This window comes from Mercenaria mercenaria, chromosome 4, assembly GCF_021730395.1.
Source record: "Mercenaria mercenaria strain notata chromosome 4, MADL_Memer_1, whole genome shotgun sequence".
Lineage (NCBI taxonomy): Eukaryota > Metazoa > Mollusca > Bivalvia > Venerida > Veneridae > Mercenaria > Mercenaria mercenaria.
In genome coordinates, this window is record NC_069364.1 from 32,699,354 (window position 1) to 32,727,331 (window position 27,978).

The following is a 27,978-nucleotide window of genomic DNA, read 5'->3' on the forward strand; positions in this document are numbered from 1 at the left end:
TGTCGAACTGTATCAAGATTAAGATTTTAGAATTAGAAATGTGTTCAGAATATTTCATTTCAATGTGGACTTGGAAATAAACATGACTTTCCTAACCATAAATGTTCGACAATATCAGTAAAACAGAAATTGTCATACTTGACATTCTACTGTAAAACAATCAAGTAAATTTATGAACCATAAACTATAAACTTTTCAAATTTGAAAATTATCTTGAGAATTCTTAAAAATCTAAAATTTACTATCAAAATTAGAACTAAAATAGCAACCTGCCAATAGAAACTAGAATCACTGAATAGGCGTATTTGTATAACCTGTCGAAGATCTACTGGTGATAAATTTCACTACAGTTGGAATGTCCTTATTTTGCTAAGGCTGTTACAACAACGAGCGCTGCTCAGTTATTTTCGCGACTTCAGAAAGCTCAGTTATTATCAGCGATCGAATATTGTGTTCCTTATAAGTTTATTACTTTTTTATTTACAAGTACACTTAGGGCATAAAAACGATATACTAATTTTAAGCTATTATCGTACTTCTGCACGGGGTCATTATTTCCTGCTTTAACAAGGCTTTTTAACAGTAAAATGCCATGCATGCCACTATTGACTTATACTAAATTTACATGTCAATATGGAAAAATATCATGGTTTCATTTTTACTAAATGAGTATTGTTTGTTATAGGTTTCAGCTCTGTATTTAGCAATATACACGAATTCTGCGGCGGATATAGAATCTATTGTGCGACTTTAGGAACACATACGATTTTGCAAAAGAATGAAAGCATATTTCTCTAATCTGTATTGCTCTTTTAATATTCATATACATGAAGTAAAGTTGTTCTTTTGCTAAAATAAAAATGAAAATATTGCCATAAATTTAATAGATAAACTTTAAACGCAACAATACACTTTCAAATGATGTCACAAATGACGTTTTGCATCTTATGTTTAACCTCAGTATGAAAAAATATATACGTCTCAGGTCCTAACTGAGGTATTAAAAGAATTTTTATATCGGCTTTTGTGTGCTAATCGATGTCAATAATGTCTGCATGATTAAAGTTGAAATTGCTCAATTCATCAATAAACTTGGTACGTTCATTTCAAGAACATCTATGTAATTTGTAAATAGCCCACGCACACCAGACAAAAAATGAAATAAACAAAAAACAAATGAACGGAAACGCAAATAATCTTCCGGGAATTTGCTTCTTTTTTAAGTCAAGTCAATTCTACAAAATATCAGCTTAATCAAGTATTAAGTTAAATATAATAGCTATACTATACCCGTACATCGTGCGAACCGTTAAGTTTTCACCATAAAACTGACGTAGCGATACGCGATAACATGCGTTTGCTAACCGTCACTAAACCAGGTATGCTTACAGATTACATTTTCAAAAATGGATTTAAAAATTGATATTTGATACACAAAGTATACATATTACGACGTTCACGTTTACCTTCAAATAATTGTAATGGGTATGCATACGGAATAAACCTGAGATTTCTGTAATCAGTAGTAGATTTTGATATGAATACTATCTTGTCTGAGGATCGAACCTAATTCCTATGATTTTTTTTCAATTCTGTGGAGTTCTAACCCGAACGCGTTAACCACTAAGCTAAAGCCGCATATTGAATGTACAGGTCAGTAAATCGACACGATTCGTAATAGCGTCGCCCGCGGTCAAAACCGGAAAATATAAATTTATATTTAAATCTCGCGAAATTTACAAACAACTTAGTACCAGCCAAATAATTTTGTAACTTAATGAAATAAATATAAGTCCTAAAACAAAATACAATGTACAACCTTTACAAGTGTTATTGTGCTATTTCTTTAACCTGTCAAATATGCATACATTACACGCTCTGTGCATTCGATATTATAATATTCGGTCCAACTTCGGTGCTATCCGTATGTTTTACGGAAAGAATTTTTGGTAAACTGTCTAAATATCATTATTAGTATTGTAAGTGAAACACATTCTCATCGATCGTATCTGTGGCTCAGTGGTTACAGCATTTGGCTCGAATGCGGGAAATCGCTGGTTCGAGCCCATTAGCGAGCACATATTTTATTTTTCATTTTCAACTACTTATATGATTAATATGACTTCGATGACAGCAGTACACGGCCTGTAAACACTGGCTCGTCCTCTTTGAGGAGATGAGTTGAAAAAAGAGCCAATGATACTTCCGAGGCGGCGCTAATGACCGGAACTTTATGCAGAATGTAAACAAAAAAGAAGGGTGAGTTGATTATTTCCATTCTCAGATAAATGTAAGGCCCTATTTAAAAAAACAGCCAATGTAGTTCCACCCAGAAATGATTATACCTTTTATATATGCAGGCCATTTTGCAAGGTAAATGCATTCCTTGACGTGAGAACTTTTGAAAGTTAGAAAATAGAGCATGTCCAAACCAAAAGTAGACATTTTCCCATATATTTCGCCCTAATTTACACAAATTTAAGGTTTTATAGTCACTGCATCAATCTTGCTGAAAAGCATATATTGGTACTGCATGATTTATGTGGTTTACTAGCGTGTTTATCCCGTACATGTCCATTTATCACCATGTGGAGGAGCCATCGACGCAGAGGAGGCGCTAAGAACCGGAGTGGGAGCCAAAGCACTATGAAATTGAGATTTTTTTAATGTATCATTAATTCTGACATACCAGAGCTTTATCATGGTTCCCTTTGATTGTGACAAACATCTGATGGATGATATTGTAACAACATCCTATTCATTTTCTTAGAATGTATTGTGAGGTATTTGCTTTTCTTTTTCACTTGTCTAATAATGGGCTATCATGGCGTATGAAATTGTATAATTATGATATTTTTATGAAAAGGACATTTCCTAATGCACAGCGGTTTTCGTGTCCAACGCATTTTGAAATTTTTAATAGTTAGTGTTAACTTTTTAGTAGTCTTAAAATGCAATTGCAATATGTGCTTCACTGGGTACTTACAAATGTTAAATAAATATTTTTGTTTACTTGTAAATTGCTTAATTCGATTACATATATATGAAAATGCTAACACTCAAAATACTTCTCCCAGATATTCTAACGATAACAATGAAACTGAAAACGTTAGATATTTATTCCCCGGTCGAACCGCACGTTTTATATAGGCTTTGTCTTATCCTCGTCCGTTTGTCAGTCGTTCTGCAGTCAAAGTCATACTGAGTTATAATTTAGTACTGGGAGTTTGTAAATAGGGTGGCGTCTGTTGAGGCAATATTTGCTGTCAGACTTTATTGTTAATTAATGCTACGCAGTAAGAATGGGTATTGATCGTTACTGAGCTTACAGTTACAGAATTATAAATACAGTTTTCTAATTTTACTTAAATAACGTTTGTAAGGAAACATGTATGTTGATACTTAATTTCCAGCTAGCGCGATTCATTGATTTGCCGATCCTATTCTGAGGAATACCGAAAAATATCATTTCTTATATTTACATCATATGGTGTCACTACCTTACTCGATTTTATTTATGGTTTCAAATCAACTCTTAAAAACATTTGTTTCTCAATGAATTAGAAAAGACATAAATATACTGAAAAAATAGAAAAAACAACAACAGATTAGCAAAAATATTGAGGGAGTTTTATAAATAAAGTGAACATTCTAACATGACTAGCAATGCTTAAATCGTCAAAACGATATTATGTTTACGTTACGTGGACGTTGTATTTAGCGCCATGTATGCACCCAGAAATAGCGCTCCAAAGTTTAATCAAACATTTTACTTAGTAGCAAGTATAAAACCAAATGTCAAATAGCACAACTGTTTTGCTTAATTTACAGATATACTAAGCTGATTAATGGCCTTGCAGAATAAATCGCCATCATTTCCGCAAGAAGTATTACCATTTCCGGTCCTGGTGTGTATTGTACAAGCGAACAATCGGCGATAATACTTTACATTTTTTTGTGCAAAGGCGATCTGAATGTATTCACTTTATTGCTGCGTTCCCTTGCGCTTCTTTTTATTTTGGGTGCTCGTGGTTACATTTCTAAAGTGTTCGTGTAAATTTGATGTGGTTTGCTGTGTTTTACTGTCACTTCTTTTACAATTGTATGTTACGTCGTTCTTTTTCTTTGTCAATGATAACACTTTCCTACGTTTGCCTTTAAACAGATCCACCTGGAACGAACAAAAGGAATAATATCATACAGAATTGAGAATCCTTTCTTTGCGATTCCTTTCAAACATTTACATTAAAATTGACCATTTGTCATAAAACTGTGTAGCCGTTGCATTGATATATACGCATATATTTTAGCTCGATTTTTCGAAGAAAAAGTAGAGCTATTGCACTCGCAACGGCGTTGACGTCGGCGTTGTTGTTTTTTATAAAGTCAATTATCTCTGTTACTGTCAAAGCTATTGACTTGAAACTTAAAACAGTTATTTACTACCAAAGTCTACACCAGGAGAATCAATCCCTATAACACTGATTTGAATTTAATGGAATTATGCCCCTTTTTAACTTAGAATTTTTGGTTAACCCTTTTGATAGCATCAAATATCTTTGTTACTATCAAAGCTATTGACTTGAAACTTAAAATAGTTTACTTTCGAAGTCTACACCAGGAGAAACAATCCCTATAACTCTGATTTGAATTTTGACAGAGTTATGCCCCTTTTTTAACTTAGAATGTTTGGTAAAAGTTTTTAATTAAGTCAGATAGCTTTGTTACTATCAAAGCTATTGACTTGAAACTTAAAATAGTTAATTACTATCAAAGTCTGCCCCAGGAGAAATTAACCCCATAACTCTGATTTGAATTTTGACAGTTATGCCCTTTCTAACTTAGACTTTTTTTGTTTAAAGTTTTATAAAGTTTTACTGGCAAAGCTCTAATTCAAAGTCAAGCACTGAGAAATGTCGAATGCGCTGTCTTACGGACAGCCCTAAGACTTATTATTTTAGGTAGAGTATGTGCATTTGGGTAGTATAATACAATTTCAAGGATCAAATTACAAACATTAAAACGGAATAGATATAACAATGCGAGAACGGAAACGCTTTATACGAGTGTTAATCACCCAGAGAAAGAACTGGTCAATGGCTCCCACTCCGGCCTTTTGCGCCTCCTTCAAGGCTTTGGCTCCTCCTCTTAGCCAAAATTGAGCATAGAGGGATATAACCCGCCGTTAAAACACATAAATAATTCAGAAATTATCATACCATTATGAGAAAAATTGGTACAATGTATGTCTACCCTTATTTGTGTAAATTAGGGCGAAATATATTGGTAAATCTCCACTTCTGGTTCGAACTTGCCCCATTTTCCAATTTTCAAAAGTTTCACGTCAAGGAATGCATTTACCTTGCAAAATGGCCTGCATATGTAAAAAGTATAATCATTTCTGAGTGGAACTACATTGGCTATTTTTTTAAATAGGGCCTTACATTTAACTGAGAAAGGAAACAATCAACTCACCCTTCTTCTTTGTTTACATTCTGCTTAAAGTTCCGGTCTTTAGCGCCGCCTCGGAAGTATCGTTGGCTCTTTTTTCAACTCATCTCCTCAAAGAGGACGAGCCAGTGTTTACAGGCCGTGCAGTACCCACACCGCGAATGAAACTGAATGATGAATTTAGCTAGTTGTAATTCATATTTATGAAATTTGTATAGTCGTGAAATGAACAGTGAAAAAAATACATAAAAAAGTATATATATATAAATCAGAAATTAATGAAAGGGATAAAAATAAAAAAAAAATACTTGTGAAAATACAATTAAGGAAATACTGGATAAAAATGTACATGTACAGAGTGTTTGTTGCAATTTGTCGGAAAAAAACCTCAGATACTGAACGGTATCGATCTTACGAACTCCAGGTTTCAAGCTATTGACGATGACCACTGAGCTATTGTGACTTGCGTATACACGCTTTAAAAATAAATCATTTTATTTGCTGGTTACTTTTCGTATACTAAACGGAATGTACCGAAAATCAATCGAAGATTAAAATATTCTATGCACCGCCCATTTAATCAATATGCATTTGACAGTTAAATAAAATAGGACAAGACAATACTATACTCTGTCACTAGTACCAAAGAACACTTTGAACAATATACACACTTACAGACTGTAGAAAATAATACTTTACTGACAGGATAAATTTTACCTCGCCAGTAAAATATTTCTTTTATTAAGTGTCACTTTTCTATAATTTCCAGAGGTTGTTCTTCAATTTTTATTGCTGAACAAGAATTATTCAATTAAATATCAATCACACCATTTTTCACCTGCAGCTCGTTTAAATGGGTCAACCGTGTTGTTGTACTTATATGTTTATAGGTTGGTCAGGACGACGATATGTATTGTATTTTGCCATCGAAATATTTCTACAAAATGCTTCTTCCCCTTCTGTTTGGATCCGTCCATGTATACAAACACGTTTGTTTATTTTATGGACTGTAGAATATGACCTATAATCTGCACATTATATACCGTAGGCCTAAATATACTGTTAGTTAGTATATGGAATTGTTACTATAAGACTTATATAGGAAATGCTATAGAGTTGAACATTTTAGGCGTTATATTATGATAGTTCTCATATACCTAAAGTATGAAAAATATTGAATCAATACATAATTATTAAAATCTCAAAAGTGTATAGTAGAGTGAAAAGTAAATCAATGAAATTTTATAAAAAAAATCACTCGACTGTACATTTATACTATACACTTATATTAAAATTAACTAAGGTACATACCACCGTTGACCAATACACATGAATATAAACACACAATGCACACACAGAAAAGGCTAGATATTATTGCCACTCACAAGAATCTTGAATATAAAGATTCCAAATGTCAATGTCACTTTTAAACTTTCTTGATGGCGTTCCTTCTAAAAGAGATGTCTGTCTTGAAGAGGTGATCAGGCTCCCAATAATGACAGGTATAAGCACCTACAATGTAGACGTACTATGTACTATGGTCAAAATCCGGGGGGTTTCTCAAAGCATAAAAATCGAAAAACATAACCGCAGAGATGCGTTTACTTTCTAGGACACCGAAGTTTTTGCCCAAAATTAAGGACACAGCATACTTCTATAATTCTTGACAGTGTTATACCCTGCTGTGAATAAATCTTGTCCGTGTAAGAACATAGAGGAACACATATATCTACATCTTACGAAAAATTACCAGGTTCAGTTTAATAAAACGTCATTTTCCTTTAATTTTACTTGTTGTCTGCCATCTGATAAAATATTCTTTTAGATCTAGTTTTGTAAATTCACGATATTTAATTTGTCAGTTTGACAACAATTAACGCAATCAGTAAAACAAATTTTGAACGGTTGATATTCCTAAGGTGGGTCCTGATATACATTAGCAATACACCAAGTTTTGTGTCAATATGTCTCAATCAGAACTATATTCATTTACCGGTGGCTGTTTCTTTGTTAAGGTGCCATAAATTTGACCTCAATTCAAATAGCCCAGAGCTATGCCTCTGCATAATAACCAAGTTTGGTCAAACTAGGTCAATCAAATTAGTACAGTAATTCGGAGAACAAAATTTATCGTTTTAGACACAGCAATCTTGATCTAAACAACCTGAAATGAATCTTAAGCTGGAGTTTTTATATGCATGTATTATCCCAAGTTTAACCTCAAACCTTTGTCTCTATTTTAAGTATCAAATAAGTTTAAATTAGCTGCACTTGCCAATACATCCGAGCCTTTCAATCTTGTATACTTCCTATCAACAAAGTTTTACCGTAATATCTCCTTTTTATTTACAGTTATTTGGCCCAATCAATTTAAACGAATAGGAGCGCTATATTGTTATCACACCGGCGTTGGGTAAAAGTTGGTCACCTTCTAAACTTCACATTCTACTGCCCCTATGATTATCAAATCTCATATTTTGCAATAATGTTGGTTAGATATTTATATCACGCTTCTCGATACCTTCTTAATCAAAAAGCATTACTTAAGGTTTGATTTTGTTTAGGGGGTAAAGATTTCGTATCCTCCAACTTTTTAACTCCTACACAAGTGGCATTGGCATCTCAAAAAACGGAAATAGACAAGTCAAAACAATACAATCAGTAAACTACATAATTTATTTTTCTAATTTATTTTTTCTATTTTCCTCCTTACCAAACTATTTCGGTACTATTTCAACTTTCGTTTAAGTTAGACAGTAATCTCTGCAAATCGCTCTACATATATGGAACCGACTGCCCGTTTAACTGAAATTCTGTTTCATGTTGATACACAAAGTAGACTTTCTTTATAACTTAGCGCCACCTCGGAAGTATCATTAGCTCTTTTTTCGATTCACCTCATTTGCCACCAAAACCAGTGTTTACAGGCCGTGTTGCAGCTTACTTTGTTTCTAAGTTTTTATTTTTCCTCCAACACACTGATCCCACGCTGATCACTAAAACATGATAGATTTGAATATTTTTTTTATTATAATTCCAGACACACAGACCGTAAACCCCTCACCCTCCCCCAGCCTCCCGCCCCCGATACACTTTTACACTTATCCTCAGTTATTCATTGTATTTTTATTCATATTACTTTCTTTTTCATTTCTTTGCGTTTCTTTTTTTTTACAGCCTACCCTTTCCCACACAATAACAAATAGGTGAACGATCTGTATTTTTTCTACCACAATGAGTGCTTTCTGTAAGCCTTCTGTAAGCCTTTCCATACCTCATGTTTTTATTTCGATGTGCAACCAAAATTTGTTGTCCTGTTTGGCGCCATATAACCTATACTGTGTTGGTGCGCCGTAAAACCCAAATAAATAAATAAATTTCTGTAAGCCTATACAAATGCGACTTTACTGGACTAAACCTTTATCTCACTATGCGCTTTTATTTGTTATCAAATATAGTTCCTAAAATATGTTTGAGAAAACCCCCCATATTTGAACGAAGTACAGAGTACGTTTACATTTACATTCCCATGTCCGTGTCCGTGATAAAGGTCTATTCGTAGTAGTAGGCCTATGAATGAATTCTGGGGCGGCGACGTCACCATGTTTATCATACGTGATTGGTTACTATGTTTACAACTCTGTGTTGATTGGTCCAATCTTTACAACTACCATCTGATTGGCTGCATTATATGTAACTTTCGGTGTTGACATTTTCAAACACAATAATATCAAGTCTTTTTCCAGATCTCATATCCATAATTGGGCGCCAGTTGTCATGGGGCTAATTGGTCCATGCGGGTTCTTGTATATGAGATGGGCGCTGTAAATATATAAAATATAATAAGACAATGTGTATTTATTTTCATACAATAACAATGATGGCGGATGACATAACAAAGGGTTCATTACACATATGTCAACGGTGTTCAATAAATGTCATCAAATGTACTTTAAAACAACATATCAGTTACATCTGAAAGCCTTAGTTATTTAGAACACATATTTATGTAACTAACAATATATATTAGAACATCAGAACATACCTGTAAATATATATAATAATTTATTAAGACAATGTATATTTATTGTTCATACAATAACAATGGTGGCGGATGACATAACAAAGGGTTCATGGGAAGGACCAAGGGAGATAATTAATATAACTCTGGATTAGTGCAAGTGATACGGCCTACGATTGTAATGTTACGGCCTACGAACTGACTATTGACTACTACTAACTGCTAACTACGTGACAACAAATAGTTTCTACTACAATACATTCCTGAAAGTATAAAATAGGTAAATAAATGCATTTAAGACATGTTTCATGTAGATAATATTATTTGCGTCCTATGACTTACTTAGAACCTGGTATTATTTTAAACAATTTAATCCTCTACGAGCTTATTAACGAATGATTTCCTTTTCCATTTTTAACGGGAATGACACGTATATAAAACAATCTACATATTTACTTGTCTTTAAAACAAATTTTAAAACACATTTACTAAAATTACAGTTTGAATGATTTCAGCAAGTACGTCTGCCTGTCTGTCATATGAAATTGACTAATTTTGTAGTTTTTTTTTATCAATGTTAGTTTGTATTATTTCAGTATAATGTCTATTCACAATACGCATATTGTTGTTTTAAAAATAACATATTATCATTATTCAATTACATTATGAGCTCAGACCACTGTCATCATCATTATATTGTTTAAATGATAATTTTTGACTGGACGATCCGACATATTTCTGTGATAGAAAACGGACTCTATGACAAGTAATTGTTTAAACATTCTTTGTTTTTATAATCATCATAAAGTTTGAATTTATTAAATATAAAAATAATTCATCTCCTCATAATCATAGTGACACTAAACGTGGTCAACTGGTCTACTTCTAAATATTCCCAGTACATACAATATTTTGATAAACAATTTATATCAGGATATCCAAACAGATCTGTTATCTCCCAATTTGAACTGAGCAATACTGAATGATGAGCATTTTTAAAAAACTTATTTCAAATTATCTCCCTTTTTGCCTTGTCAAATCATTTAAAACGTTGAAATAAATCATAGGTAGATATTTTCATACTAAATATCATTTTTATCGTTTTAAAACTCGACAGTAAGTCACTCGACAGTAGGTCGACAGTAGGTCATTCGACAGTAAGTCGACAGTAGGTCATTCGACAGTAAGTCTCTCGGCAGTAGGTCATTCGACAGTAAGTCACTCGACAGTAGGTCGACAGTAGGTCATTCGACAGTAAGTCTCTCGGCAGTAGGTCGACAGTAGGTCATTCGACAGTAAGTCTCTCGACAGTAGGTCGACATTAGGTCATTCGACAGTAAGTCGACAGTAGGTCATTCGACAGTAAGTCACTCGACAGTAGGTCGAAAGTAGGTCATTCGACAGTAAGTCACTCGACAGTAGGTCATTCGACAGTAAGTCTCTCGACAGTAGGCCGACAGTAAGTCACTCGACAGTAAGTCACTCGACAGTAGGTCATTTACTATTACATGTTATCCTTTGTCCCGTTTCAGTTCCAGAAAACAGAAATGGCGGCAGGAACAGCACAAGACAAGTTTGCTTTACACAAGGTGTTTATGTTTTATCTTTACAAATTTTAAAGCGTCATGTCTGTAGTACGCATCGTGTTGTGGTAAAGCAGTACTTATGTAAATAAAATATATGTGCGATGTAGTAAGGTATTTTTACATTGTCAGAGGATACAATTGTGGAATTTGAGTGTTTTATATTGTTTCAACCACCCAGATTAAACTCTCGTGGTGTTTTAAAAATCTACCTGGTACGCTTAAAGGGGAATTATGTGTAAAACTCTATGCAAAGAAATGCCATGAAAATTACATAATGAAATTGCAGGACAAAAATTCATAAAAATTGGTTAAATCCCCTTTTATATGTATATTTTGTACCAATTTTAAAACCATTGCCTTTTTAAATTTTGTTTTTCTTAATTGACTAACCTAGTGAAATAATGAACTCTAAAAAGAATGAAGAAAATATGAATTTTAATACGTACTGCTTTTAAAATCTTGTTTTAATTCTGCTCGAGCTCAGTTCCTTTGTTAGGTTAGCGTTTAGATCTTCAACACTGACAACGATATTGCCATAGTTTAATGACTTTAAAGTGTTTTGAGGGCTTAATATGATTCGTGATGTGAAGGTGTCAACCAGTTATTTCATTTCAAGACAGAAACTTCTTGACTTTGATAGCTGAACAATAGATTTCAAGTAGCTCCACAGAATTTATTTTTGCGATTTAAACGTATGTTACTGTAACTCATGGTTTCCTTTAAGATTGACCTTCAAAGATGATTAGAGACTCTTCAACATTTTAGCTGAGTGTATTCCTTTTATATATACGTTTAGAATTCCAAAATCAGTTGCCTTTCAGATACGAACACATCACGCTTTACGATTATTAAATGGTTAGTTAGAATATTCATCCACTGGCTACGACGATGTCAACTAAACATTGGCAGACATTTCAAATTCCTACAATTTTAAATGAATGCGCATTATCTATAAAACATAAAAATATCAATATATAAGAAAATTGCTAATTTCGATTTTCCCTTCACTAACTCCCCAGTGTTTACTCGACTGTTGTAAGGTCGCAGCTATGTACAAGTATGTTTCATTTTTTATTACTAGCTCTAGTAGGCAGACAAAGTGATTATAATTTTGTCTTTGATATAGAACATTATCCAAAAGAATGAAGCTGAAGTGGAAAGACTTCTGAAAAATCCGTCAGTGGATGTTTCTATTCAAGACGACACTGAAGAGGGCAACACCCCTCTTCACTATGCTGCTAGCACAGGGTGTTTGAAGATTGTTCGGATGTTACTTGAGAAGAATTCGAAAACCGTGAACAAAGTGAACAAGAGGGGAAGAACGCCACTGCATCTTGCTGCAGAACACGACGAAGTAATGGTGGCCGAGATGCTAATGGATAAGTAAGTTCAACTTCTTCGCGAGGGACTTATTTTCGCTGTATTCGTTAACTGACCGTATTTGCGAAAATATATACACGTGAAAATGTTATTCCTGTTACCTCAGTATTTTGAGGTATATCGCTCGTATTCTACTTCGCGATTCGAATACAATTTTTAATATTGAGATCTTTTGGTTTCGCGAAAGTATTTAATTTTAGAGTATTTGCTATACGGAATTGTTTCCTCTGCTCAAAGTTTGGTTGTTTCTTGGAGATTTAGTAAAATCAGCATTCAACAAAATCAAGTTCAAACTCTTAGAAAAACGGTCTCGGTACTAAGAAATATTCTAGCTCTGATTTATGTATTAACTGATTGATTTTGCAGTAAAGTGAATTTATTTTTACATGGAAGCCACGCAGACGTTGGGCTCAATTGATATCGGCACGCTCGAGGCACGGTTTCATGTCATACATACTTTAATCAGAAAAAATGACCGGTTCTCTTTATCTTGATGATCTCTATGCCAATTTAGAGACTGGGTCATGTGGGGTCAAAAACTAGGTCACCAGGTCAAATCAAAGGAAAAGCTTGTTAACACATAGAGGCTACATTTATGACCCTACCTTCATGAAACTTGGCCAGAATGTTTATCTTGACGATTCCTATGCCATGTTCAAAACTGGGTCATTTAGGGTCAAAAAGTAGGTCACCCGGTCAAATCAAAAGAAAAGCTTGTTAACACTTGAGGCCACATTTACGACCCTATCTTCATGAAACTTGGTCAGAGTGTTTATCTTGGTGATTCCTAAGCCAAGTTAGAAACTGGGTCATGTGGGGTCAAAAACTAGGTCGCCACTCAAATCAAAGGTAAAGCTTGTTGACACTGTAGAGGCCACATTTATGACCCTATCTTCATGAAACTTGGTCAGAATGTTTAACAGGTGAGCGATATAGGGTCATCATGACCCTCTTGCTCATTATAGATGCATTCAATTAGAAATTACGGATTGAAAATAGTTGCTTTGATTTTGTTTATTATAATATAAGTTAGATTTTTTTATGATTAAGCGAAACCCTTTTTCTAAAGAACGTGAATAAAACTTTATTTTATGATGTAGATCTATGTAACATCGGTGTACTAATGGTAACAATTCTGCATTAAAGCGGTTATACTGGACGCTTTTAGAACGACAGTGTGTATGGTTAAATATTTACATTCGCCCTATTCTTTTCAGTTGAAAATTATGACGTTCATTTCGGATGAACTGCAAAAGGAAAGGCGCGAAAGATACGTCATCGCAGCTTAGTGATAACCGACCGCTGTTTTGACGACGTCCGCGTATAGTCAGGGAGAACGTTCCTTATATGACGTCGCAGTTGTTCTGTCTGGTTAACAGAATGGCCGGGAAGCTGATTTTAGTGTTAAATGCCACAAATTATGTGCAATTTATAATATTATATTGTTTACAAATGGAAAGGAAATATAATGTAAATATAAGAAACGAAACGTTTTTTTCGGTGTTCATGCAAAATGAACGACAGAACAGGATCGGCAAATTAAACATGAATCACGCCAGCGATTCATGGATTTGCCGATCCTATTCTGTCGTTCATTTTGCATGAATACCGAAAAAAAAAATCATTTCATTTCTTAAGTGAACAGACTAAGAAATTTCTTCTGTATTTACATGACATGTAAAACCTTCTAAGAAATGACGTACTTACTATAAGAGGAAAATAATGTTTTATAAAAATAAGCAAATTGGCATTACTTGCACATATTTTGAAAACTATACAGGATGTTTTGCAGTATAAAACCCGCGTATATTAAAGTTTATACACAAAACCGCGTTTCTATTTTTTTTCAGGCAGGATGACATAAACCTACAAGATACAGCAAAGTTTACACCCCTTCTTACTGCGGCCAAATATAATAGTCCACAAGTTGTTCATGTACTTTTAGAGAAAGAAGCTAAAACAGATGTTAGAGGCGAAAAAGGGAAATCCGTTTTTCATTACGCTACAGAAAACAACAACAAGGATGTACTTGAGGTACATTTTGATATTTTCAGTAATGTTGTCGATTGCAAATTTTCCGCTTTTCACAGAAGCACACACAAACAATCAACAGCAGATGAGCAACCAAATTCGTCCTTCAATGTCAGTGTGCAACAGGTTTTTCTTGCATACCAGACGGGGATTTCCGGTATTTTTACCGGTGCTGGAAAAATCCATCTTACACCCCGGGGTGTAAGATGACTCTCGTGCTGTAAATGACGTTTTACGAACTACATATACGTAGAAGAATTATGTAGTAATTTACATTTTATTTCATAAAACGGAATAAAATCCGATACCTTGACAGTTCCTCTTTGTTCCTGATACTATATTTCTCGATAAAAAACGTTACCTTATCAAAAATTCATAATGTCACGCTGCAACTGATAAAACAGAACCGGAACTAAACATTGTTATTTGTCTTTGAAACGTCATGACGTCTTTCCTGTTTACGGACGTTGGTTTCCCGCGCTTTGTTTAAATACGCGGTTATAAGAAATAGTTCTAAAAAGAAAGCCGTTCGATTGATTTTATTTCTATTTTTATTTCTTGAATATGGTATGCAAGAAAAAGATTCTGTCACTGGTTGTAGGTGAAGATGGGAATATCCGGCTCTCGGGTAACTGTTTACGCGGTAAATTGGCAGGAGCCTCGTTACCGCCTACACAGTTACCCTCGAGGCCGGAAATTTCCATCTGCACCCACAACCAGTGAAAGAATCTTTTAGAGGGAAAGCAAAGGCGAATATATTGCTGATGTTGCTAATTACTTCTAGACATAATTACTTTGAAGCTTATTATTTTAGTATGTTACATTTCATATATTGCTGACACGATAGGTCTCACATTTTCGTAAATTGCATATATTCAAAAACGATTATTTTACAATTGTCACTGAAAACGAATTCCATTCAGCTTTTTATTTTTGGATATAACTGAATAACGCTTTTTGTTTGCGTATTCTGTTTGCGTATTCCAAATCTTGCTTGCTTTAAAAGTCAGTACTTTTCTATTGGCGTATTCCAGATATTGCTAAAAAAGTCAGTACTTTTCTATTGGCGTATTCCAGATATTGCTAAAGTATGACGAAGAAGCTACATTTCGTTTAACAGAAATTAAAAAGTTGTTGGACATGGCGGATGATGATGAAAGAACTCCGCTTCACGTTGCCGCACACAATGGATACCTTCAATGCCTAAATGTATGTAATTAAAATGATATATTTTATTATATAGTCAGATAGTTCCTAAGGATACTAAGGATACGATTTCCACAAGAAAACAACAACAGCAGCAACAACAACAAACCACTAATGCTTAATGTTTTATGACTCTAGGTTAAGTACATTTTGAGATTTTTTGGGCATAAACTTTTGTTTTTTGACTAAGTCAATGACAATAACTCTGGTCTTCCAAAGTAAAAAAAAGACTCAAGTGCACAAATTTACATGCTTGATAATATTCCTACATAGTTTCTTGACTCTAGGTGAAATATTTTAAGATATATGCAACGAAAACTTTTAAGCACTAAATGTGTATTTTGTACTAAGTCAAGGACCATCACTCAAGTCTGGTTGAATGAAATCCCAAACAGATACCCAGGTGTGCAACTTCACATGCTTTATAACAATCCCCTAATGTTTAATGACTCTAAGTCAAATACTGTCAAATAAATCTAAGTCAGATACATGCGACACAAACTTGTATCACATTTATGCATATTTTTGACAATCAAGGACCATAACTCTGGTCTGACTGGCAGAAGTCCCGCACAAAACCCCATGTGCACAACTTCACATGCTGAATATTATTCCTATGATGTTTCATGGCCCGAAGTAAAATACTTTTTGAGATAAGCGCAACACAACTTTCATGCCTTTTTATGCATATTTTTCACTAAGTCAATGACCATCACTCTGGTCCGGCTGAGTGATATCTTTAACAAAACCTAAGGTGCACAACTTCACATGCTTAATAATATTCCTGTAAACTTTCATAACACTGGGTCAAAAACGTTTAGAGATACATGCGACACAAGCTCCTATTTTTATATTTTTGACCAGGTCAAGGGCTGTGTGAGATCCAAATTAAAACCCCTGGTGCACAACTTCCATTGCTGAAAAACAAACCTATGAGGTTTGATGACTCTAAGTCAAATACGTTATTAGATAAGAATGACATAAATTCGGACGGACGAATAAGAGCAACTCTTAAGTGCCCCCCCCCCCCATCCCCCAAAAAATGGATGTGAGGTGCACCAGAATTCCTACAGATGTGTAAACGCATTGTTCTGTGCGTGTATGAACATATTCATTATACTAAGTCTTGAAATGAGAGAGCGTGTGGGACGGGCAAACTGTGTTCCTTGTCCTCGTTTCCTATTTTTCCCCTTTGTGTATGTTTTTTATGTAGATGTCTATCATGTACAGGTTACATTCTACCAATTCAATTCCTTATTTATTTCAAATTAATAACAAAACATTCAGACCTCATTTTCAGCACTTTAGAGCATTTCAATGATATGAAAACCATATATGGTCATTTAGTATAACATGTCTTCTTATCATAAAATAGAAAAATATTGACATGTTATGTTGTATATAAGAAAAATAATCTGTTCTGAGAAACATCACCCTCTAAAAATGCCCCCATGAAAACAGCCGTTTAGCAATTACGCGTAGGTAGACATTTTTCGCAAATAATAAAACTTATACCAGGAAATTTACAATGAAAATGGTCTAGATCTTTTCTCAATACAATAAGCAATAAACATAAGCCAAAAATTTAACTGTCACCTCCTATGATGTCACTCATTGTACCAGATTTCATCCATAGCATGGAACTACATTTTGGACTACTTCACATGTAACATTGAGTAGTCACTTCCGGTTTGGTGTAATCCGTCCTTAAAGTAAGGTTACCTTCTGCTAATTCAATTCCTTATTTATTTCATATTAATAACAAAACATTCAGACCTCATTTTCAGCACTTTAGAGCATTTCAATGCGGATATGAAAACCATATATGGTCATTTAGTATAACATGTCTTCTTATCAAAAATAGAAAAATATTGACATGTTATGTTGTATATAAGAAAAATAATCTGTTCTGAGAAACATCGCCCTCTAAAAATGCCCCCACCCCCATGAAAACAGCCGTTTAGCAATTACGCGTAGGTAGACATTTTTCGCAAAGAATAAAACTTATACCAGGAAATTTACAATGAAAATGGTCTAGATCTTTTCTCAATACAATAAGCAATAAAAATAAGCCAAAAATTTAACTGTCACCTCCTCATGTCATTCATTATACCAGATTTCATCCATAGCATGGAACTACATTTTGGACTACTTCACATGTAACACTGAGTAGTCACTTCCGGTTTGGTGTAATCCGTCCTACATATCCATACATACACTGCTTGAAGGGTGCATTCTGGGTAGACTGCTTGAGGGGTGAATTCTGGGTAGACTGCTGGAGGGGTGCATTCTGGGTAAACTGCTGGAATGGTGCTTTCTGGGTAGACTGCTGGAGGGGTGCATTCTGGGTATAGACTGCTGGAGAGGTGCATTCTGGGTAGACTGCTAGAGGGGTGCATTCTGGGTAGAATGCTGGAGGGATGCATTCTGGGTAGAATGCTGGAGGGTATTCTAGGTAGACTGCTGGAGGGGTGCATTCTAGGTAGACTGCTTTCTTGGAATGTGGCTATTCATAATGAAACTTTTCCGTTATTTTCTTCATTCGAATAATACATTTTGCAGTACTGAAGGGAATTTGATAAAACTTGACACAATGGCAACGATGCAGAATGCAAGAACCGTAAATCTTCCTTGGAATAATTGTTGATTATCTCCCGTGTTATGTTTTCGTACTTATAAACACTTTTGTGTAGACAATAACTTTGAAATTACTAAAAGGAATTTGATAATCCTTGATGTAACGACGGATTTCAATGCAGTGTATGGTGCAGTACCATTTCGTTTTATCTTCTTTATTGTAATCGACCTCATGGACCCTTTTCTTTAACTTATGAATGGATTGGACGAACAACATGGTTATTGTTCATTCGTCAAACAGGTATGTCTTAATAAAAATGTCCTGCACTTACTCATCTGCTTCGTCCAATATACAAGACCCGATCTTTCATAACTGGGACGATCCTAAATTGAAATAGACAGAAGCATACAGCCTGTCTGATATCTTGAAATCATTATAAAAGTGTTACATACCACAATGAATGAATGTACACTCATAGACATTTATAATCGGCCACCTATGATTTTCATATATTTCGTTAAGACTACGTTGAAAATAAAACAATCAAGTATATACCACTCATGGTTGATTTAAGTCATTTTAATGGAAAAATACCCTCACGATTAAATAGCATATTATGGGAACAAAGGTGATCGAGAAAATTTCAGTCGTGTTTAAATATTATCGAAGTTATCGCAGTTACGTGATTATAAAAGTCTATGAGTGTATATTGTGTTAATAGACTAGAATCTTATCAATGATCTTTTCTACCAGTTATCTTTATAAACATATTTGAACATATATTATGTAACTATTTGCAAATCTTATTTTGCAGATTTTGATAAAGAATGGAGCAGGCGTATTTCATACATGCAAAGGGAAGAAAACAGTTTTGCACCTTGCTGCAGCAGAGGGATGGACAGAGTAAACCTTTATGACTTTCTTAGTTAACATGAAAATATTCTCAGTAAACATGTAACTTTAACATGCTGGCTGTGTGATTTTACTTTGACAGATATACCTTACTATTTCATGACAAATAGCTTTTAAGTTTTATAGAATGTTACTTATGTACTTTAAAAGACGATAGGTACTTAATAGATTTTACTATGACAAAGCTTTGACAAATAAGCAACAGGTACTTTAAACCTTTAGCATGCTAGATAAATTGTCGTCTGCTGGAAATGCCGTCTGCTAAAATTGTAAAGTTCATTCAATTTGCTCCAAAATTGGAAGAAATATTGTCAGAGTAGCAAACAGCTTGGAACCTGATCAGACGCCGATTTAATCGGCGTCTGATCTGGTTCCAAGCTGTTTGCAAAGGCTGTTAAATTCGCCTGCAGCAGGCTAAGGGTTAAAGTATTCAACTAGAGTTGCTTAATGTACCATAATTGGCTACTTAACTGTATTTCAAAATCATTGCATTGACGGGAAAAAAGACACACAGCTTTATAGAAAATACACTTGATTAAACTTAATTCCATATTTATATAAAGGATGACGGCTACCAAGAAAAATGATTTGCATTAGTTTATACTAATTTATTATGAAAGCTTCAGGCTTATTTAAATGCATCTTCTGGAGAGAAAAACAGTACTAGTGCCATGTAAGAACCTAGTGTAGCTCACATTGATAGAGAATATATGCATTAATATTCATTAAGACTATTAAGCGCTTTTTAAAGGACGATGATTATTTAATAGGTTTACTGTGACAAAACTACTGCATTAATTATAGACAAAAGAAGACATTAAAAAAGTAAATTCTATTTTTGTTCGTTTTTACGAGTAAAACCCACATTTGGACCTAGCGCGATTCATGGATTTGCCAGAAGTCCCGATGTTGTTTATACTAGAATAAACGCATAAGAAAATAGCATTCAGTTCTTATTTATATTTTTATGGTAGCTTGCTACTAAAACAAAAGTAGTTTCTCAACAAGTCTTTTGAGATTGCTATCTATATAATTGTTTTTCATGACAAACTTTCTACATTGTTAACGAGTATAAGGAAAATACCTAGAGAACATCATTTCTCTAAATGTTCGATTTCATAGATAATGGATATTGATTTTATTTACAAAATTAACACTTGTCTTTCTTATCAGTAAGGTCTAGCTGTTGTTTAGTAAGTCTGGCTTTGTCATCTCTTTAAGTACACAGATGTTGATCTGACAACAATCTGAATGTACTGAATCATTCGTTTACTAATCTGAATCAAAAGGTTGGCAAAATATTTCTGAAGAACTGTGTTACATGAGATAAAATGGTGAACTCAAATACATTAATGATTAATTTTCTTGATGATTACTATAGTACTCTCTAATGATTGTTCGCTGTTAAGTGAGATCCGTTTTCACCATGAACGTTATATATTATACCAGATTTATACTGTTCTTTACAATAAATTTTATTTTTAATTAATGTCTAATACATACGAAGAGCTAAAATGTAAAAATAATTTTTTTTCTCTCTTTTGAATGATATAAGCATGCTTGCTTAAGAGTAAATCTCAAACTGTTATAATAATTTAAAATACATGTACATAAAATCGATTATAAATCACTGATGATAATAAGTAAATTGATTTTTTTTATTGAAATAATCAATATGTGAAAATGTCTTCCTATATGTAAACAAATATGACGTAAAATGTTGCAAAGATAAGCCAATGCTTAGATTACAATTTCTAATACTCACATTAAGATAATTGTAATGAATACTTTATCAATTTTTAGTATAGTAGCACAGCTACTAAAATCTTGGAAAGGGCTGGTATCTCTGACTGACATAGACGGTAGAACTGCCCTCCACGATGCTGTTATACACAATCAGAAAAAGGTAGTAGAGATTCTGATACAAGCTGGTGCCAGTGTCAATGCTCTGTAAGTATTACTTTCTTTACCGGTCTCACATTGATGCATGTTAATTATATAGTATGGTTACGAACATGATTTATTCTGCAGTAAGTCAAACTTTACATAAACCCTCAAAGTGAATGTTCTACGTGACGATTATGCCACAAAATTGAATAACTGTTGAAAACTGGCATTAATATAGACATTGCAATTCATATTCTTTATACAGAATAAGAAATACGCGTGACTGCATCACTTTATACATTTGTGGTTCCGATTGCCGTCTGAGCGTACAGTCATAACAATAACATACTTATGCAAGATAATGAACATCTACTTTTTCAATCTACAGATTGATCTGGAAAACTACTAAGTAATAAAAATATAAGATCTTTTTTAAACAGAGACACAGACAACAGCACCCCAATCAGCTTTGCAGCAGAACAAGGGCTTGTGAAATGTACCAGATTACTTCTTAGCAACGATGCACACATAAATTTGGAAGGAATAGAAAAAGAAGAAACGCGGAAAAATATGGTTGTATTTCATCTATACTTGCTTTATTATTATATTGTACGCTGTCCCGTTCTTTGACTCGGGTTATTTTGTTGTCTCTGTCCTTACTTCAGCGTGTAGTTATGATATAGTTCCATCCATATAGAAAGAAAATGTTAACATCCATTCCTTACATATATTTAGATATTTTCATCAATCTAAGTTTGTTTATTTTGTTTTTATTATTGTTTATTATTAGATGACACCTGTTCAGGTTGCAGCTGTAAACGGTCATTCTGAAGTCGTTCATATCCTTGTAACAGAGAAAAATGCAGATCTTACACGACGAAGTATTGATCATGACAAGGGCAATTGCTTGGATTTGGCGATTGATAACAACCACGTGTAAGTTCCTACGGCTATACAATATACTATTATTGCTTAATCTAAATGGCAAATGGTTAATCTAAATGGCAAAACAGAACTTACAAACCGCTTTTTACAAAAAAAAAATCCGTTAAATGAAAATAATGTCTTGTCGGTATAAATTGAGTTTATAGTTCTAAACATGCGAAATATTTTATCTGGTAATCATTTATGATATCCATGCCAAAGTAAGATCTAGACTTTTTATGTTCATAGTTCGAACAGCTGAAGGTGTTGGCTTATAATTCACTGTTTTTCGTCAACTAGAATATCTCAGAGACGTTAAACAGTTTTATAATTTCAACATCTGGCTTTTGTGAAACGTATGATATAACGTGCTTGAATTACATACACAAACTTTATAAACATATTTTCAGATAAAATAAACTGATTTGTTTGTTTTTCGTGAATATATTATATATCTCACTTTCTACGCATTCCTGAAAATATTTGAAATTTTCTCACCTTAGTGAGCTATATTCCATATATAACTCAACTAGTTACAAACTACTTGATATAAATGCATTTATGTGTATGTGATGCTGCCATATCATTTTGTACAGCTAAATCACAGTTTATTAAAGTAAGAAAAAGTATTGCATGATTTTGCTTAAACCGGTCATAGATGTTTGATTACCTCGGAAATCTTTAAGTGCCGTACGCCAGACGTAGAAAGTCACACAATACTTGGACTCCTTCATGCTGGTGTCAATTACATGTCTTATAAAAAACCATCTGAATACATATGAATCAAAATTCATATTTCTAGTTAACTCTGACTGTAATGAATTATAATAATTACTTACTGCATTGATATTCCTGATTAAGTGAGGTATAAAACAAACATCGCTTTGATCAGCCGCTCTATTCTGGTACACTCGGATATCAGTACGACATTCTGTCATCATCCGCAAAAATGAATAGAATTTACCCTGTGAAGAATTATAATTTCTACCAGATGAAAATGATCAAAACATAAATGTGTAGAAGTTATTTGAAAATGACTTTGTGATATCCTGTGTCCGTTTTGCAGACTTAGACAAAATTGAGTTATGAAGTGTTTCTTTGTTCTTTCAGGGATACTGTTTTCACAATAATCAAAAGTGATAAATGGGAGGATGTATTGCGTAACCAAACGAGCGAGTTTCAGTCCCCGATGCGAAAGCTTATTAGCAATATGCCAGGTATCATATATATATATATGTCAATGTCTTGACTATTGGAAATCCAAAATCATTATTATGTTATTCAAACATGAAAAATATACAAAATATGTTGTTTTAAAAGAAACTTTTATACCGAAAAGTCAGCATTCCTAAAGTTAAATCGTATATGCAATTGGTCTGAAAATTATTTATTCTTAATAAATATTTGAACTTTCAGGGACAACTATAAGAAAATCAGTGTGTGTGTGTCTGTGTGTGTGTGTGTGTGTGTGTGTGTCTGTGTGTGTGTATGCGTGTGTGTGCGCGCGCGTGCGAGTGTGGTCCCATAACCATTTTTCTTTGAAAGCAGACTATTCACCTACCCAGGATAAAATTTACATCAACACTGAAGCAATATCAGTTCAGTTTCTAAACACCGTCTTTAAAAAGAATTTATAATAAACAAGCAAATTCGATGAATTGGTGTCCCCCACCGAATGGGTTTGTGTTGAGGAATGGCAAAGAAATATATCCGGCAAAAAGTTAAGGATGTTACTATGAAGCAGCAAATAATTCCATTACATTTGAACTTCAAAGAACAGAAGTCCTGAAGTAAGAATTCTGGAACGCGGGTGGTGACGGGGGTGGGGGTTTACAACTTCACATGTTGTTAAATATTCATGGAAGATTGGAAAAATTAAAAAAAGGATGTTTTTCTTCTTCTTTTTTTAATAAATGGTGAGGGAGTTGGGGATAGGGAGGGTGGGGGTGACCGGATGTGGGTACACAACTTCACATGTTGATAATAAATGTTCATGGAAAAAATTAAAGAAGTTAAATGAAATTCTGCCAATTGGTTAGTTTGTTATGTACAAATATGTGGTGGGGGTGACCGGATGTGGGTACACAACTTCACATGTTGATAATAAATGTTCATGGAAAAAAATAAAGAAGTTAAATGAAATTCTACCAATTGGTTAGTTTGTTATGTACAAATATGTGGATTTTTAAACAATTAAAGGACAATAGCTCTGAAGTTACTAAAGAAATCCTGACGAAATTGTGTGTGCACTACCACATTACGGTGATCTAAATTCGATATAAGTTTCATAGTTCTAAGTCAAATATGTCACAAGTTATAAAGCAGAATTTGTCATATTTATAGTACCCTATAATTATGAAAACACTAGAAACTACTAAGGGCCATAACGCTTGTGTTACTTGGGCAATCTGACTGAAACTTGACGGGCCGCATTTCCCTATAGTCGTGAACATATACGTGAAGTTTCATTTAAATATTCCAAACCACTTCCTAGATCTGGCTCCGGACGGACAGACAGAAAGACGGACGGAAGGACGGACGTTCCTACATATGGGTGTTTATGTGGCTACTCTTTTGTTCTCTCTATTGTTCTTTTAGCCACGTAAGAGAAAAATAGCCACATAAAGGCCTTACGGAATGGATGACATCAAAGAAAAAGTACAGTTACCTATTGTTCCTATAGCCACTTAAGTATGCAAATGTGGGCTCGGACAGACGGACGGACGACGCCAAAACCATATCCCTCCGCCTTCGGCGGGGGATAATAAAATGTACTGAAGGTATATGCGAAACAAAATGGAATGCAAACCACAATACACCGTAATAAAATGGCATTGCACGTTCGCGAGAACAATATGCCAACGTACCAAATCATCGAAATTGTATTCTTTATCAACAGTACATCAAATATAAAATATAAAAAGTAAAGACAGACATTTCCTTTGGATTTTGTAATGTTACATTTGCCCGATGAAACGTTTCATGTAGTGTGCCGTTGTCAGAGATTCTAACACGACCCAAAGGCTGAAAGCTGCGTTATTATACGACCCGATTTGTTTTCCTATTAATGATAAACAAAGAATACTGAAAACTGTGTGTTATTAGTCAATAATTCATTTTTCTGACGTCACAATTATTACGTTATATCTAGCGACGCGCTGGAAAAGAAATCAACAGAAATCAGGCAAATATTTTATGGATATAGTAAAGGATGTACATAATAGTCCTTGATAACGTGTTAGAATCGAGATAATAGGCCTATATCTGATTCTCAAACAGTGATTTGCACATGAATAAAATCATTGTTTGTCGTTTAGATGCGGATTGTTATATCACTCGGGCTGCGCTAATACCTTCGCATCTAAACTTTAAACAATGATTTTATTCAGCGACAAATCAGTGTTTGGTAGATCTAGGCCTAGATCTATATATTATTTCTTTAACAGTTCATTTTTCTGACGTCACAATTATTACGTCATAGCGTTAAACGGCATAGCGGCTCACTGGAAAAGAAACCAACGGAAAACAGGCAAATAGCCTACTTAATGAATGTTGCCAAGGATGTATAGATCTACCTTAAAATCCTTGGTAACGTGTTAGAATCGAAATAATGTATCTCATTTAGTGATTTGCTCTTGAATAAAATCATTGTTTGTCGTTCAGATGCGTATTATTATATCACGATGGCTTCCTTCGCATCTGAACTCCAACATGAGATATATTAGTTCTTTAATATAACGTAATTACAGTTATAATTGACGCAATGCTTTTTTTTTGTGTACAGATCATGTTCGATTTTGACTCCGTAGTTTGCTTTCATCTATTTCTACAAAGACGGACTACGGTTTTATAATGAATACTATAAAATGCCGACACAACGGTAGAAATTTATTCTGTACAGGTTTATTTCTGACTTTGTTAGTTTATTTCTGACTTTGTTAGTAGAATAATTAAAGCCAGATAACTTTTGTTTATTAACTTGTTTGTAGTATCAAAGTCCAGGTTGAATGTTTATTTTCTTTTAATTGTATCTAAGGCCTATACATGTGTGATACAAAGAATAGGAATGATTCGGTTTTAGTACTGAACTTGGAGTCATAGTATCTTATTCAATCCTTTAAACATTTTTAGTAATGAAACTCCACCCAACTGCTATCCTCTAGACATTTATTAAAGTTTTATTAAGACATTTTATCTCTATTCAGTATAAACGTTAAACGATATGGCAACTGTTTTTCATACCTTAAGTTAAGGCCTACTTAATCAAATAACAAATTAAACATTTTTGGATTTTGTTTTTATATTTTCATGGCAAGACGCTGCTAAAGAGGTATTTGATCGTTGCACACAAACTAGAGTTATTGACAAAGAATTCGAAGTACAGTTTAACTATGAATTTCTTGACGACACACTTCTCCTTGGAAAGTGGAAAGAGACGGATGGAAAACAAAAAAGTCAAGGTATTTAAAGAGAAAACTGTTTTTAAACTGATATTGAGATGTAACAAAATTATAATGATATCACGCATAGGTAGGAGAAACCACTAGTAACTGTGGATTCGTGAAAACAAAATGCAAGAGTCGGTGCATCATTTTCCCCAAACCCGCAATCTCTCGTGGATTTTAATCCGACTTCAAACTTTATGGAATTTCTTTTATTTCAAAAAGAAATAATATGACTTAAAAACGCAAATTACTTACTTTAAATGGACCATAAAACCCCCTTTAACATAATCTGTCGGATCTGACCACTGGAACATCTACTGCGTATCAGTTGATATATCAACAATTTTACTTTCAATATCTTCATTGAAAGACCAGAATTACACTAAACTCGGTCAGTAGCATCCTGGCATAGAAATCTATAAAGTTTTTTCAAATGTTTAACCCTGGCCCCTTTTAGGGGCCGACAGAGCTAAAAAGAGAAAAACGTTTAAACAACTTCTTCTCACTAACTGCTTCATGGACCTTCATCCAGCTTGGTCTGTAACATTATAAGAAGGTTCTCTCCAATATCTCTTCGACTGGGGGCAATTGGTCCCATTTAGGGGCCATTAGAGCTAAAATTCCGTTAAATGACTTCTTCTCATGAACCACTGGATGCCTCTTCATCAAACTTGGTATGTAGCATCATTATAAGGTGCTTTGACAATTTTATTAAAATGGAGGCGCTTTGCCCCTTTAAGGTGCCGCTTGAGCTAAAAATGTACAGCCTATAAACAACCCTTGGAATTTACTCCTTTTTGCTTCTTTTAATGTCTCTTTTCGAGACATAAAATTCTTAACACCCATTTTTTATCTAGCATGTAACAGGAACATGCCGATTTCGATAAAATACTACACATACATACTGAAACGCGATAGAGTAAAAGAAAACACGATGCTATCGAGAAAGAGCACGAGGAAAGGAATGAAAATAGCACCATTTATATTTGGACTACTTGATTTGGTAGTGATCAAGCCTTCACAATATAGGTTACAACACACTATGTAGCTGTTCTTCTTTATTCCATATAAAATTGACCTATTTCCAATGGCTGCAGGACACATCTTGACCCATTTTAAATGTCTGTAACTTACATTTTCTTGAAGAGTATTGCCAGTGCTAAACAAAATTCAAACGAAAAGTAGGGATTCATGTTTGATGCAAGAAATAATTTTACATATTTCATATCGTTCAGCGATACATTGTCCTATGATTTAGTATGGCATAATAATTCACATGAGACACAAGTCGAATGTTTGGAACTTCTTGTATATGATGTGTAAATACGAAACAACATCTTCTTAGTAAACGTAATACAGTAAACAAGAAACAGTAATAACAAGTGTAACAGTAAGTAAAAATAAATCACAGAAACTATTGAATAAAATGTTTGATAGAAATACAAAGAGTAGCTACGGTTTGAACCTGCAACATTTCATAATATTTGAAAAATATAATATACACTAGATGTGTGTCCATAGGACACAGGTGCCCCGACCCCGCCCACCTCCCCCTCC

General features: G+C 34.0%; 1 protein-coding gene across 2 annotated transcripts in view; it reads left to right on the forward strand.

The window, feature by feature from the left end:
* The window catches only part of LOC123551409 (transient receptor potential cation channel subfamily A member 1-like), a 57,975-nt gene that overhangs the window by 15,503 nt on the left and 14,494 nt on the right, over positions 1-27,978 (forward strand). For both annotated transcript variants that reach the window (XM_053540898.1, XM_053540899.1), the window contains exons 2-11: positions 11,005-11,061; positions 12,185-12,441; positions 14,289-14,472; positions 15,547-15,678; positions 19,068-19,156; positions 20,969-21,115; positions 21,493-21,625; positions 21,843-21,988; positions 23,087-23,193; positions 26,293-26,436. In XM_053540898.1, coding sequence (XP_053396873.1) covers positions 11,005-11,061; positions 12,185-12,441; positions 14,289-14,472; positions 15,547-15,678; positions 19,068-19,156; positions 20,969-21,115; positions 21,493-21,625; positions 21,843-21,988; positions 23,087-23,193; positions 26,293-26,436 — 1,396 coding nt within the window. The remainder of the gene's footprint in view (positions 1-11,004; positions 11,062-12,184; positions 12,442-14,288; positions 14,473-15,546; positions 15,679-19,067; positions 19,157-20,968; positions 21,116-21,492; positions 21,626-21,842; positions 21,989-23,086; positions 23,194-26,292; positions 26,437-27,978) is intronic.